We start from the raw sequence: 15,228 nt of genomic DNA, 5'->3' as shown, positions 1-15,228 counted from the left end.
TCAGTGAGTCTCTGGATCAGGTGCCATGAAAAAAATTGGACAATAAAGTGGTTACCCTCAATCTTCACAGTTTTGCCTTAGGTAACTTTGTAATGTTACCTGAGTATTAGCAATATTCCCTGCTAAAGGACAGGAAATGCACAACTTCTGAGATAATTTTGTTAATTTATCTAAGATAGTCAAACATTTAGCTGTAACACTCTGAGTATCTTTCCAGGACCTGAAGGAGAGCTGTGTGCGGCTCTAAAGCTTCTCTCTCTCTCTCTCTCCCCAACAGAAATTAGTCCAATAAAAGATATTACCTCACCCACCTCTCTCTAAAAAGATTTCTGGCGACTACAGAGGCAAGAAAGAAGGGGGGGAATGGGAAACATTGGTATTTGTTTTATATTATAGAAAGTCTGTTTTACCTAGTATCTTTAAGTTTAAATTGTGCTTTGGCTCTTTCTGAAGTGTGTGTGAAGGAGTGCAGCTAGAATGATGGGGGGATGGGGTGGGGTGGAATTCTGAATAATTTCCCAGATCTCACCAGGGCAAATGGCCTCATTTGGATGCTATATAAGTTGTCTTGTTTCTTTCTGAAAAGTTAACATAACATACCACATCATAGCAGAAATAAATGACATTGACCTCTTGGGGAGGGGAGAGGCATTCTTTCCTTAACCCAACCCTGGAGAAAACACCATTTAAAATGAAATGGAACTATGTGTGCATCGAAGACGGGGGGAAACAGACCCCTTTGATGGAGACATTAAATATACAGACATCCATGCTATGGGAGCATGCTCACTATTGAGAGCATTGCCTTTGGGGTGAACTGCAGCTGTTGTACTTGGTCTCTCCCTGCTGTTAGGGCTTCCAGGCAATGGTGTAAAATGGAGGAAACAGATAAAGAGAGTAAACAGTAAGGTCACCTGGTAAAGTGCAGTTTCCTTGGGTACAGTTTGTTCTTATCGTTCCTTATGCAAAATAGGTAATGAACAGCTGGTTAAACAAATCCTACCCAAAGGTAATTCTCTCATTTACAACACACTGCAGTTAACCATTCATTATTCCACTCCCACACAGATGCAAGTTGTTCTTTCTGCTGTTTGACCTCTCTCTTTAATCACAATAATAATTAATAAGTATAAAACTCACTTTGATGTAAATCAAACTTATTCCCCCCCACTCATAGGTGCTGGAACTAGGGATGCAGGGGGTGCTGCAGCACCTCCTGACTTGAAGTGTTTCTTCCATTATATCCAGGGTTTACAGTTTGGTTCAATGGCTCTCAGCCCCCCCCCCACTATAAAAATTGTTCCAGCATCCCTTTTCCCACTGAGTTTAAACCTCTCATCTGAGACTAAATTAGTTCAATTTGTTTTTCATGCTCATATGCACTGAGACAAGAAGTGGCTGTTTTGTTTATGTGGAAAAACAAAAAAATACATGATGCATATTCTAACTTTATAATTTAACATCTTCTGACAAGAAGATGGGGCTGTCTACTGAAAGTTGTACAGGAATTTAAGCAAATATTCATTGTAGACTTTTAATTCTTATGTATTGTTGTAGCCCTACCTATTACTATGGAAGAAGAAAGTTACATTATCCAAGGTCTACATTTCTAATTTAACTTTGTTTACCAAGAGAGGGAAGATCATAGAACCTTGAGGATCCCTGCTGATTCTCCCACGTTATAACACTTCATCACCACACTGGGCCAACTCCTTCCAAACAGGGCTGCGTGTGACTCCTTTGAGCCTGGCTGTGTTGTTTCTGAGGCAGACAGAAGCAGTCAATCAGAGAATGATGCAAGATAGTGCTATCCTATGCCACAGTTGAACACTTTTGCCTAGGGATCAAAGAGACAATCCTACAAAGTGCCTCTTGGGAGGTGTCAAATGTCTTCAGTTCTCGTTGAAGTCAATAGAAATTGGGGCCACTCAACACTTTGCAGGAGCCATTCAGAACCTTGTAGGAATGGGCACTAAGCTCATTATTTTGCAGGGCTGGCCCATGGCTCATTATTTTTGAATAAATAATACCACTCTGGTTGAGAGAGGCCATTTGGCATAAGTGACAGTTGTGTATTTGATTCAGAGAAGCCTTTTGCAGGGCATTCTGGTCTCCTAGGTTGGTACACTATAAGGCCTGGTTGAAAACCCACTGAAGTCAATGGAAAGATTCCTATTGAATTCAATGGGCTTTTGAATCTGGCCTTTAGCAATCATTTGATCTCTGAAATATGCTTATTTCTAGCTGTTCCAGTCTTTGGGGTAAATCCCAAGCCCAAATGGAAGTTTTGCCTGAGCTAGCAAAAGGTTTTTGGGCCCAACTTTTAAGTGAGAATTACAACATTGTAGTATTTAGATTTAAAAATTATTTCAGAGACTTTTTATTTAGTTGTAACATTCCAAAGTGACAGGAATCTATCATTTCCCCATATAACAGGTCATTTCAGGCACGACCACATCGTTTGTTGTCTCCTGATGGGCAAGCCTTCCTCAATTTGTGGTTCATTCCTCACCCTTCTGAGGTGCTGATTATGTTTAAAATGCTGCCAGAGAAGGTTGGTATTTACAAACTTAAAGAGAGATTTTGTTTTCTTAATCAAAGCATGTAGCTGTAGCTGGAGGACAGACCACATTCTTCATACATGTTGAAATGTTGCTTTGTCATTAGAGATGACTAGCCCTGGGAAATAAACAAACTCGCAGTGTGTTGATTAGAATGCCTGCTACAATTAGGATGTGCCATTGGAGTGGTGTGTCAGGTCACAGGCATTAAGAAAAAAGTTGTATCCTCTGTGTTTGAGACACAGGCGCAAAAGATAAAAGGATAGCAGGGTAATGCAGGTTAGTTTGGATCTTTATTAAAACCAGCCTTGTTGGATCCCCTCTGCCTACAGACAAACCTGCATGCCCCTAACCCTTCCCCTGCTGTCCATCCATCTGTCTCTCCCCCCTGCCTTCCCCAAATGTATAGGGAAGTAGCAGGGATGTTGGCTCTAGTCGCTGTGTTAAGAGGAAAGTGGGGGTTTAAAATGTGAGGAGGGAAAATAGAGAGACACCGTAACATACCAATTCTTTGCTCCTGATTTATTTATCTTTTTCATGGGGGGAAAAAGTTTTTATTTAAATAGTACAAAAAGACACTCATTCAAGACTCTAGGAGCCCTAACACTCAGTAGTACAACATAACATTTTAGATTGTAAGCTCTTCCTGGAAGAGGCAGTCTTCTGTTCTATGTTTGTCCAACACCCACCCAGTGGGCCCTAATCCTGACTGTGGCCTCTAGGTACTACTGGGATACAAATAATCAGTAATCTTCATTTATGAATATTTGCTATTGCTATGTATTTTCTTCACATTTTCTGTCTATCATTTAAAGGGTTTTCTCCCAATGTTTATTTTATCTGCAGGCTGCTTACAGAGCACTCAGGCAGAGCCTGCAGATTGTGGCAGCACTTCATGACATCGTTTCATACCTTTTCAGCTTTGCTCAATTAGGAAACTCCCCAAACTGTTTTGATTCCCTAAATCCAGAGCCTCTGACCGCGGACTGGGGAGGGAACGAAAGGATCGGTAAGTAACAAATACATCACCATCAGTGGTCAGAGCAGGCTCAGAAAAACCTTTCAGCAAAAAAGAGGACAGTTACTGACTGAAATGGTGCCTTTTACCTTAAATATATAGTATATGATGATGTATTAGTGCCAGAAAATACCTTTATCCACCCCCATATTTTCACATCTCAAGGTTTAAATCAATTAAATTGCCCTAATATCAAATGCTTTCAGTACATTCCACTATGCACATTTTGTGATCTCACAGCCTTTTACAAACATGAATGAATGTGACCTCACCACACCCCTATGAAGTAGGTAAGTAGCATCATTCCCATTTTACAGATGAGAAAACTGAGGTATCAAGAGAGTTAAGTATCTTGCTCAAGACACAAAACAACTCTATGGCAGAGCCAGAAATGGAAGACACATCTTCTGTCTCCCAATTCTGTGCTTTGATCACTAGACCTTCTACCTCCTCCTCCTCCTCCCACCACTTAGGTCTTATAAATCTAATTTCAGAATAAGTAATAATTAGTTGTTTAAATTTTTTGGGGCTGGTCAGATTTTCCCAAGTCTTTCTACCATGTGGCTCCTACAATGTGAAATGATGCTTCTGCAGATGGAGCAGAACTCGTTTGGCCTCAGAGCCATTGAACAGCAGATGCCCTTTAATTAAGACAAACACCTGATAATTTCAGGAGATGTGTGTAATGTCTGGTTTTTGCACCAGCCTTTCACTCCCAGTCAAGAGCAAATATTAGCACAATAATGTTCCAAAAGCCAGAGATTACAGGATAGTGCACTGGTGAAATTGGGAGGGTTTGGCTGCTGTACGATAAACTGGGGTTAAACAAGATAAACAAGAAAGTTGTCCAGGCTGTGCTGCACAATTGATTGCCTTCCAAATACTCTTATAACACAATGAAATTCTGTACTAAATAGAGTAAGATTAAATGGCTACAACAAAGCCTTATTTGTGTAGAAAAATCCCACAAATGCAACGTGCATGTCTATCCTGACACAAGTACAAGGCCGTTTACAACTAGTACCTATAAAATTCAGAATAAAAAAGCCTGTTTGGTTGATTTTTTTTTTGTGATGTCACATGGTACTATGGAGCGGCATGGAGATCACAGTACTTTCTCCTGTGGCGAAGACAGAAGCCTCAGAGAGACAGTCCCAGACATCTTTACATTCAAATCTACAGGCTTTACCTAAGACCCTTCTTTGTTGTCCAAGAAAACCTCCTCCTCACCTTTACTCTTCCTCAATATGTCTCCTAACAGCTTAAGAACCAGGCTTGCATATTTCTTGTAAAATCAGATTCTACTCTGAAAAGTCTCTCTGTAAATATGGCATCATCTCTGTAAAAATGTGTCCCAGTAACTTTCAGATCAAATCTGCTTGGTTTACAAGTGAGAAGATGGCTTTCCTAGCTGCCAATGCTATAAGCTCAGACTCGAATTTGAAAGGCAAACTGTATTCATTCTGGATCACTCAGTACCAACAACAAGAGATTCTCCTCTCACATTGATGTGAGAGCGGTTTGTCTCTGACATGCATGAAATTGCTCCTGGCTTCTGCTGGTGTAAATCAGAGGGGACTCAGGCCCAGAAATTCTGCTACTGAAGCTTAGTTAAGAATTCTGATGATGATGCATGTGCCAGACTAGGATCCAGCTCTCTTCCCGATATTTCCGTGGGCTCTGCAGTAGCAGACTATCAGTCTGGCATTCGAGTCAGAAGACATCACTTCAAATGCATGCAGGAAGCAGCTCTGTTGAGTGAGTACCATAGTGACTTCTTTGGCTTTACTTTTTTTTTTTTTTTTTTGGCCTAAGATCTCCTCTTGTTCCTACACTGAGAGACTTGACCTCTCACCAGCTTTGAAACTTTCCTCTAATTGAGAAGCAGTGCCATAGTGTTTTAATTGACTCTCTCGTCCTTGCTTGAGCATCACCAGTTATCTGTGGGGAAGGTGGGCTGTGCTGACTGTTCAACAATTATTGAAAATGTTTCAGACACTTTTGTGTCCCCCCAACCCCATTCTGGAGTGGACAAAACCTGTTGGAACACATTTTGGTCAGTGTAAAAGTAGTGCTAGAGGGCCTTCCTTTTTACCACAGCGTAAACTCTTCAGCCCTTCTGTGAGAACTTGGGATGGAATGCATCAGTACAGGAGATGGGCATTTTAAGGTCCTGTGTCCAGTTTTAGAACAAAAACATTCACCGTGCTAGCCTAAAGCAATATGCTCTAATTTTTATCACATAAAGGCCCCCACACAGTCATGCTATGAAGATTTGACCTGGATATTGTTTGCATGATGTTGTTCTGAATAATCTGTATGATTTATTCTGTTTGTAAATAGGATAATTCATTCAGATTTATTTGAGCACAAACATAAATAAGTAGAAAATCCTGAGGGGGAAGGAAAGAAAGATATCTTAAAGATGAGACACATGTTGAAGTTATCAGAAGTTATCAGAAAGTCCCATTCTTATTTTCTGCACTTACCGGTACTTGCTTCCTTTCACTGATGATAGACTGTCAGAAAACTGCAACACACTATGCCAAGGGAGCGGGGCTGTCACCTCCTGCAGCACTCCATCTCTACCAAGCGAGGTAGCAAAAAGCATTGCATTCTGGCCTCCTGCTTGGCAGTGCAGAATGTTACCACAGGTTGCTTGGTTAGCTCATAATGATTTTATCTTTGACCAGCAGATTAAAAAGGCAGGATTTTGTTTCCTTTATTTAAATCAGTTGCATAACTCTTTTTTTCAAAGATAAAACAGATGAAATGTATACCGTATGCAGAAATGGTATCAGTGACATAATAGATTTTACTTATGACTAGGGTTAAGCTGTATTGCAGCTTTCTAAATGCACTCAGCAATGGGATGGTTTTCAACAGTCGGATTATACCTGTATACAGTGGGCTAGATTCTCAACACATTGGACATATTTGTGCATATTTACAACAGAAAATTTTTGTGGTAGTGTATAATGCATATGTAGGTTGCCATATGTGGTATTTGTATGACATTTCAAGCCACATGCTTTTGTGTGTTTACATCAGGGCCGGCGCTTCCATTTAGGCGACCTAGGTGGTCGCCTAGGGCACCAGGATTTGGGGGGGTGGCAATTCGGCGGCGGGGGGGTCCTTCTGCGCTCTGGGTCTTCGGCAGCAATTTCCTTCACTCGCTCCGGGACCCGCCGCCGAAGTGCCCCGAAGACCGGGAGTGTGGAAGGACCCCCCCGCCGCAGAATTGCCGACGACGACCGGGAGCGCGGAAGGACCCCCGCCTAGGGCGCCAAAAACCCTGGCGCCACTCCTGGTTTACGTAGCTATACAACTTTGCACTTCTCAAAGACTGAGCGGCTGGAGATCTGACTATGATAGTGTAAGTGTAATTTTAAAAGAAAAATTGAGGGAAGCTTCCTTTCTGGCCTGACAATTTTTAAATGAATGAAAAATCAGGTCTAAATATGAAATTTCTTTCATTGCTTGAAAATGAAAGGGACCAATTCTGCCCTTGGCTGTATCTAGTCAGAGCTGTATATGTGCAGAATTTGTCTTGTGATAATTTTTATGCTATTATTTGGATGTATAAGCAGGATTCTTATAATCAAATACCTAAAATAAACGGATTAAAAAACCCATGTTCTAAGTCTGTCTGCCTTTAAATAAGTCTGAAAAAGTTCACTGCATGAAAGAACTATAGCAAATCATAAAGATTTGCATTCCCTTTTATTTTAATACAGTTATGTTGACTTTAATGTTTTGGGTCATTTAACTTAGCAAAAAGGACTTAGTACATTGAGCACACACTAAAAAACACACTCAAATGTACTAGTGACTTCATTTAAGGAGTGTGTGGCTGAGAAAAACACATTTAATAAGCTCTGAAAACCACCCGGAAGTCTGAGCTCATAATGATCATCAGCCAGAACCGCACAATTGAATGCATATGGGAAGGTAGTGTAAAATATATTTTTATTTCATATGTCACACTTTTAAAAATCCAAATAAATACGACAGATTCTGCAGAAGTTAGATATTCCCTTAACACTTTTCATAAGATTGTTCTGGGCCTTTGTGCCTGACAAAAATATCCTCTTCTTTCACTGCTCATTCATAGCCACTCCTCTGCCCAGAAGTGACTTCATTTCACTGATAAAGTTATGGTGATCTGAGCCTCCTAATGGATAAGACATTGGTCTTCTAAGATAAGGACTGTGAGTTCAAGTCCTGTCAGTGGTGAGTAAGCAGTTTGAGGCACTCAGATAATACAGCGACAGGTGCTAACACAAGAACCTAGGGAAAAGATTTCTATACACCAATAGATTATAATGTGCTTTGGGATTAAAAGTATTGGATGAACATGAAATGTTCTTTGCTGGTTTAAAAAAAAACTAAACATGCTGGGCCTGATGATCCTACAATGTGCAGGGTGTCTTTGAAGAAGATAGTGCTCTGTACCTTGCAGAATCAGCTCCCTAATGGTACGTCTACCCTGCAATGTAAGCCCAGGGTTAGTGGGACTCTAATCAGATGACTCTGGGTTAGAGCATCTACACAGATTGCTTTTTAACCCAATGTTAAGAATTTTCTTACCCAGACTCAAACCTGGAGCCCTTGCATCCACATTGCATCACCTAGACCAAGTCAAACTGACTATATCCCAGTCTCCCTGGGGTCCTCCCAAAATGTGGCCACTCTAGTCCTTTGACCATGGTGCACTGTGGGGAAAACTTGACTGTCCACTCTGCATGGAACAGTCTGCTAACACATCCTGCCCAGCAGTCATTTTGGTCTGTGCACTCCCAGCTTCTGGAGCCAACACATGAAGGAGGAATCTTTTGAAGAACTTTTCTTGTTTGTGCTTTCACTCCTGTGTCAGGAAACAGGCACAGCTTTCACGAGATGCTGGTGGACATTTCAGTGGCATTTTCTGACCCATCACAGGCACTTGACAGAGCTTTTGGAAGAGGAGGAGGAAGAGAAGAAGAACACAGACATGGCAGACTCGAACTGCCTGGTGCTGTTCATGACACTTGGTATAGCTGCTGTGGGCAACAAAGAGAGGCTGGTGGGATCACATCATAATGCTGACCAGAGGTGGATAAACTAAAGGCTTAAGGTCTGATCCTGCTCCCTCTGAAGTCAATGGCAAAATGACTATTGACTTCAATAGGAAAAGGGTTGAGTCAACCTTTTTTCTCATTGGTGTTATGTTAAAAATTTGTGATATACGTAAGAATGCTAATAGAACCATTCTTTTAAGAGGTCTGTAACCTTTTATTCCTTATGCCTCTCTCTCTCTCTCTCTCTCTCTCTCTCTCTCTTTTTCTGCCCAAACTATGTCCCCACAATCCTCCAATTGCCATAACTTCTTCCCTACAGCATGTTTTTGCACGGCTGAAAACAATGTCCGAAGACAGCAAAAATTATTTTGTTCCAGAAGCACAATTCTCCTGGTCGGGGGAAAAGGCCTTTGGTCATGAAGTGGAAGATTTTTAGAGGTTAAAATAGATCACTGGGCTAGTATATATTAGCATGCATTTCCTATTGCCTAATTTGATGGATTTATTGTTGTCCTGGGAACTATAGGAACTGAACTTCAAGAGCTACAAAAAATGATTGACAGCCTTCAAAACCCCTTGGATCCTAACAAAGTTGCCCAACTGCTAATCATTCAAAGAGAAGTTATGTTTCTACAGTTTGATGCAGCAGTCAGACATTTATTACGGTGAGAGTTAAAAGTGCTAATTCCAAAAAATCATCTCTGCCAGGCTCTTTTATAAAGTACTGTGACCAGGTTTTAATTCAGTTCAAGAGGAAGGAGCTGTCTTAACACAAGTAGAAAAGATGAATTTAAAACAGCTGTACATAGTTCATCTATCAATTGACAGATTCCTTATCTGCTATATTTAAGAGGATTTCAATTTAGTGTATCTGAGTACAGCTTATCTGTGAATGTGAGGCTTATTAGTAGTGTTCCTGTGTCATGTGCATTAGACATTCAAAAGAGAATTTTCTTAACTTTATCTATATCAATAAAATTGTGATTTACAGTGTTGATAGATTATGGGCACTGCCACCCAGCACAGAGTGATAGTAGGGAGTGACTCCTACTCCCTCCCCTTTTAATTGCTGTTCTGTAGTATAATTTGATTGTTGTGGGAAGATGATGTAAACACAGCACTGATTTGTTGACAGATTGCAGATCCACAGGGAACCAGAAATAATCCTACAGGCTAGTTTGCTTTATCTTTTACTCACTAAGGCATTGTGGGCAATTGGTTAGGAAAACATTTCACTTTGATAAAGATTAGTATGCTGACAGGAAATTGAAGCAAATATGCCGTATGCTACATCTGTATCACTTCTTTATTGAGAGCATGATTAAAGTTCATTTTCTCCAAACTGGGGTTATAATGCAAGTGAGAGCATAGTGACACTAAAATGCAAATTGCTTTATTATGAGTCCTTTGACATAATCCAGCTGTGAATGCTCAAGGTGTCCTTAAAACTTGTCTGACAACTCCTTTATTGCTAAAAATACTCTATTTATTACTTGTACAGCACCATATGTGCATATGAAACATGCAAAAAGCCAGGGTCCCTGCCCCAAGGAGCTTACAATTAAAGGGTGATGAGAGCTTCCTGAGAGAACGGGGGTTGAGGGTGCTCATCACCTTGCAGGAAATAGTTTGGCTTCAGGCCTTGAGTTAAAAGGTGTGCAAAAAATGTGGGGATGAGAAATGTCTGTAGTAAAAGAGATTCAGATGAACTTACAGAGCTATTGTATATTTAAGCCGATTTCCAGTTTCGTTTATGTAGTGTGTGTTTATAAAGTATATAACAAAGTAGCATGATATTTCTATGGAAGAACGCACTATGGATCTAGGATCTCTTTGCTCATAGGCTCTTAGTCATTTAGACATTACGGAAACGTTTCACTTTTCAGGCTGGAGTCGCAAACGGGGAAAGTAATGATGGTGTCCTCCTTATAACTTTTAGCCTAGCGGTTAGGGCACTCATCTCAGATATGCGAGACCCAGTTCAATCCCACTATCCTCTGCTTGATGTGGAGAAGGGATTTGAATTTGGATCTTCCACACTGCAGGAGTCTCCTAGCTACTGGGCTATGGGATATTCTGAGGTGGGGTGCTCTCAATCTCTCTGGTTGAACCTGCTCTACTTCATATAAAGAATTAAATAGTTATTGAATCAAGGACTTGAACATAAATCTCCTAGATCCTAGGCAAGTGCCCTAATCACCAGGCTATCGGGTCACTCTCTCCTTGCCCAATGCTGTGGCAATTCATAGTCATTTAAATGTTTACTGGGGTTTTTTCAGTTTGCCCCCAAAATGTCATTTTTGGTTCAACTGCTAAATGAAGCTTTTTTTCAGTTTTCTGGAATTGCCAGCAAACCAACAAATCCATTATTTGCCCAGCTCTACTCCTGACTCATAGTCATGTTCTTCAGTTACAAGCTAGCCCTCCTACCATGAGAAGAGCTGCTTTCCATTAAATGTCCCTGGCATTAGTAGGATGTTATTTTCACTTATGTTAATCCATGGGCTGGTGGATACATTTTTGAGCCGTAGTTTCTTATGCAATTGTAAGTGGCCAGTCACTGCATTCAGCTTAAAGCATAGCAACTAAGGGCTTGTCTATGGACTTGCTTTAGTCTGCACTTGCATGTCATGCACGAACTAGCCCACGTGGACCAGTTGGCATGCACTAAAATTTCCCTAGCGGGTAGGGAATACCTTAACATGAACTAGGGAACTTTTACTGCTCACCAGCAGGGTGTACACAGACCAGTTAGTGCGTGACCTACTAGTGTGTACTAAAACACCATGTAGACAAGCCCTTAGCTTTTCACTAAGTACATAACTACAATCAGTTGCAGGTCACTGCCCACGACTGCGATGTTCAGTTCAGCATATTAATATGAATGTGTAAGTTAGTTACAGACTATATTTCAATTTTTTTTTTATAAAGATGGTATTTAAAAAGTGATTTTGGTGTCTCTTCAGAGAAGTATATTTGTCCTCTGGGAATAGTTTGGCTTACCAGAGTGTTACAGACAGTATGCACCATGGGCTGCCTCCCCTGAGTAACTCTGCAGTAAGGAGTATATTTGCCTCACAGCTCTGGCTCCCGCAGCTACTGGACCCACGCAGCCCCATCGTGAGTAAAATGTACTTTCAAAGAATGATTGATTTGATTTGTTTCCTGTCTGTACTTGGGTGCTGAGTGGAGAAATCGTTGTCAGTTCTTGCTGTGATATCCATTCTGTGGTAGCACAGAACTTAGTACTTAGTGACTTTCGTTTCTGTGATCATAGTCAGTTTCACTTTTTCTAGGGACCCCAGTGACAAAGTCCACTAATTAGCAAGTAATCATAAAAACTAAAAAATAGAAGAGAACTATTACTGTAAGTCATCATATCCCTTGTATCCAGAATAGGATTATTCCCTACACTGTATGTTGGACCTAATTGTAATGATGGACCTTCCACTAACTTCCTGTTGTGGGTCATCAGATGCATTAAAGAAAAAGGCTAGTCATAGGGCCTGATACAAAGCCTACTGAAGTTAACTTTCCTTTGACTTCTTTGGATTAAACCCATAGATGCTAGGGTTAGTAGATGTTTCCAGATATTCAGTTTAAACTTTCCTTTGCTCATTTTAATCCTAATACTCCTAGCTACACTCCACTGGATCACCCTAAATGGCTACTTCCCTACCTTGGTTGCACCTTTTAATCCTTATAGAATTGTGAAACTTCTGCAGTCGGTAGCTTGCTCTAAATCAGCGGTTCTCAAACTGGGGTCTGTGGACCAGGGGGTCTGCGAGTCATGTCCGGAGCCACTGGCCCCGCTGATCAACTCCTCCCTCTCCCTCCCAGTGCCTCCTGTATGCTGCGGAACTGCTGTTCAGTGGTGTGCAGGAGGTGCTGGGCAGGAGGGGGAGGATTGGGAAAGGGGCGCGCGTGGAGGAGGGGGTGGAAAGAGGTGGGGAAGAGGAGGGGCAGGGTTGGAGCGGGGCAGGAAGAGGAGGGGCAGGGATGGCACCTTGGGGGAAGGGGTGGAGTGGGGGCGAGGCCTGGGGCTGAGCACCCCTGGGGAAAATTAGAAGCCGGTTTGGGGGTCTGTGAAAAATTTTAAATCAAAATGGGGATCCTCTGGTTGCTAAAATTTGAGAACCCCTGCTCTAAATGATCATACTGAGCCATTATGTAGAACAAGTGAAGAATGAGATTTGCCCTGTGTGAAGAATAATAGTGGGTGTGTTAGCGTCTCCTCTCTCCTGGTGCGCACAAGCACTGCACTGGAACGCTGCCCAGCTTCTGCAGGGATGTACTCAGAAGAAGAATGGGGTCCCTGCACCCTCTTCTCTCTCTCGTGCTACAGAGGGCAGGATTTTGCCTTTAATGCCTAAGCATAGTGCTGTCAATGTATGACCACTGAACTCCTCCTTTCTTTCAATATAGTTTGTGGTAAAACCCAAAGATAATGAAATTTTAACAAATGTGAAAGTAATGTTAAATCTGACACCAGCTTCCAATAATCCAGGAAATGTAGGGTAAAGAGAACAGTCCCTTAACTCATCCCATTGTTGTCTCAGTAGTCCTAGTACATCCTATATAGTTCCAATTAAACACTTATCTGCAACTCATGCAAAGAAGTCAGAGCATGGTATATTACAGACTAAGCAGCAGCCTGCACTGTGATTTCCTTCCTCAGCTCAAGTTAGATAAGACCTTTATTATTGTTTGAACATTATTTTTGTGCTTCTGAATGTTATCTGAATTTGTTTTAGACATTGACACTGTTTCCTTGGAGGGCATTTCTAATAGATGGAGGACCGTTTCCAGTCACTATCCACAATCTAAATACCATACATTATAACATGCAGGTATGGTGACTGCTACTTGTTGTACATCTAAAAGTTACTGTGCCTGTCTCCAAAGGCACAGTGACAATATGATAATTGTTCTGCATTAAAACAAGTCCTTCCCTTTGATAGTAACACATTATTTTGTCATTTAAAAAAACCCAAATTATTTTACCATTCACCATTTGTTTGTTTGTTTAAAAAAACTGCTGCTCTTGGACAATGAAATTGAACTAGGCAATTTCATTTTTTAATTGCAGCTACCACAATGTTGTTGTGCTTGGGTAATGAAGTTCTTCCATGACTTTTAGGTCCACAGTGCTAGAGGCTTCCAGTAGAATCCATCTGTTCAGACAAATGGATGGATGACTTTTAAAGTAATTGTACTAACAATAACTCATTACCATAGTTACTCACTGAGATCTGTCTGGGTAACCTAGAAAAATCACCAGATGTGTCTCCTCTTCTAGTTGTGCCTGTGCAGTCTGAGTGATGACGACCGAAGAGTTGCTCATGGGGAGCTGGTCGGGATGCAGTTTCTAATGGAGGATATACTGCAGAGTAGCTATGATGTTGTTATGGAAGATCATGCTGAATGGCAAACTGCTGTAACTAAGAAAAAACAGGTACCTCTGACAAAGTAATTCATTTAGGCTATACAGCTTGGAGTGGTTCCTTCCTGTCCGCCTCTGAGGGAGGCCATTCCGCCTCACTATGCCCCCCTAGCAGCTGATAGCCATTTGACAGGGAACAAATGTGGTAAGTGTCATTAAAGAGTCTAGGGCCCGTTGGTGCGGGGCAGGGCAGGGCAATTAGCAGTCTATCGCCCAGCTTCTTTGGCTGGGGCAGACAGCAAACACAGGCGCTGCTGTATGATCTCTCATGTAGCTGCTTTGTGCCAATGGGAGAGATCTCTCCTGTCCACATAATTAAACCACTCCCAACAAGCGGCGGTAGTTATGTTGGTGGAAGAAGCTGGTGCTGTGCACACTACCACTTATGCCGGCAAAACGTATGTCGCTCTGGGATGTGTTCTTTTTCACACCCCTGAGTGACAGAAGTTTTGCTGACACAAGTGGTTGTGTAGACATGGCCACTGCCAGGCTCAAGCCCTCTGAGCAAGGCAGAGCAGGAGCAGTCTATAGCCCAGCTCTCTGACTGTGGCAGGCAGCAAACGCACACAAACCATCCAGCCTAAGGTGGGTAGGCTGCTGCCCTGCCTCTTATACTTCCTCTTCTGACTTTCTGCTTCCAGCATGAAGGGCGGGCCTGGCCTGGCTCACCACAGAGGGTGGGGAGTGGTTCCTCCCTGGGAGCCTGGGTGGGCGACCACTCTGCCTCTCTGCACAGCTCTTATGAAAAACTCCCTTAGACTTCAGTGAATCCTGGGAGTGGCCTTTAGTCCCATATAGTTATACTGCAATGATGGGATGTAATGTGTTTCAAAGAAGCTTTTAGAGTGCAGCTGAGAATGAGGAGAGCCACAGTGACGGAGCCCATTAGAAGGGTTGCAGGTGCCCACCATGCAGCTGCTGTACTTGCTGCCATGAGAGACTGGGGGACAAAGCAGGGCCTCTTCACTTTCCCCACCTGTGCCTCAGAGGACTAGAGGGTGAGACACTTATCTGTCCCTTTAACAAGAGCTGCTCAGTGCAGAGAGGCCTGCCCCCCTTGTATAATGAGGACTGATAGTTAAGAAGAGGACTGGGTCCTCAGGCTGTACTTCCAGTAACATTTGAACAATGGATAAAAAAGTAGTG

The 15,228-nt window shown here is 42.0% G+C and overlaps 1 protein-coding gene across 3 annotated transcripts in view; it reads left to right on the top strand.

Moving 5' to 3' along the window:
- LOC128834829 (uncharacterized) overlaps positions 1 to 15,228 on the top strand; it is a 118,471-nt gene that overhangs the window by 71,537 nt on the left and 31,706 nt on the right. For all 3 annotated transcript variants that reach the window (XM_054023950.1, XM_054023949.1, XM_054023951.1), the window contains 6 exons: positions 2,437 to 2,554; positions 3,408 to 3,570; positions 9,166 to 9,304; positions 11,606 to 11,759; positions 13,394 to 13,489; positions 13,939 to 14,094. In XM_054023950.1, the coding sequence (XP_053879925.1) occupies positions 2,437 to 2,554; positions 3,408 to 3,570; positions 9,166 to 9,304; positions 11,606 to 11,759; positions 13,394 to 13,489; positions 13,939 to 14,094 (826 nt within the window). The remainder of the gene's footprint in view (positions 1 to 2,436; positions 2,555 to 3,407; positions 3,571 to 9,165; positions 9,305 to 11,605; positions 11,760 to 13,393; positions 13,490 to 13,938; positions 14,095 to 15,228) is intronic.

Source organism: Malaclemys terrapin, chromosome 3, assembly GCF_027887155.1.
Source record: "Malaclemys terrapin pileata isolate rMalTer1 chromosome 3, rMalTer1.hap1, whole genome shotgun sequence".
NCBI lineage: Eukaryota > Metazoa > Chordata > Testudines > Emydidae > Malaclemys > Malaclemys terrapin.
This window is presented reverse-complemented; position numbering and strand designations above follow the sequence as displayed.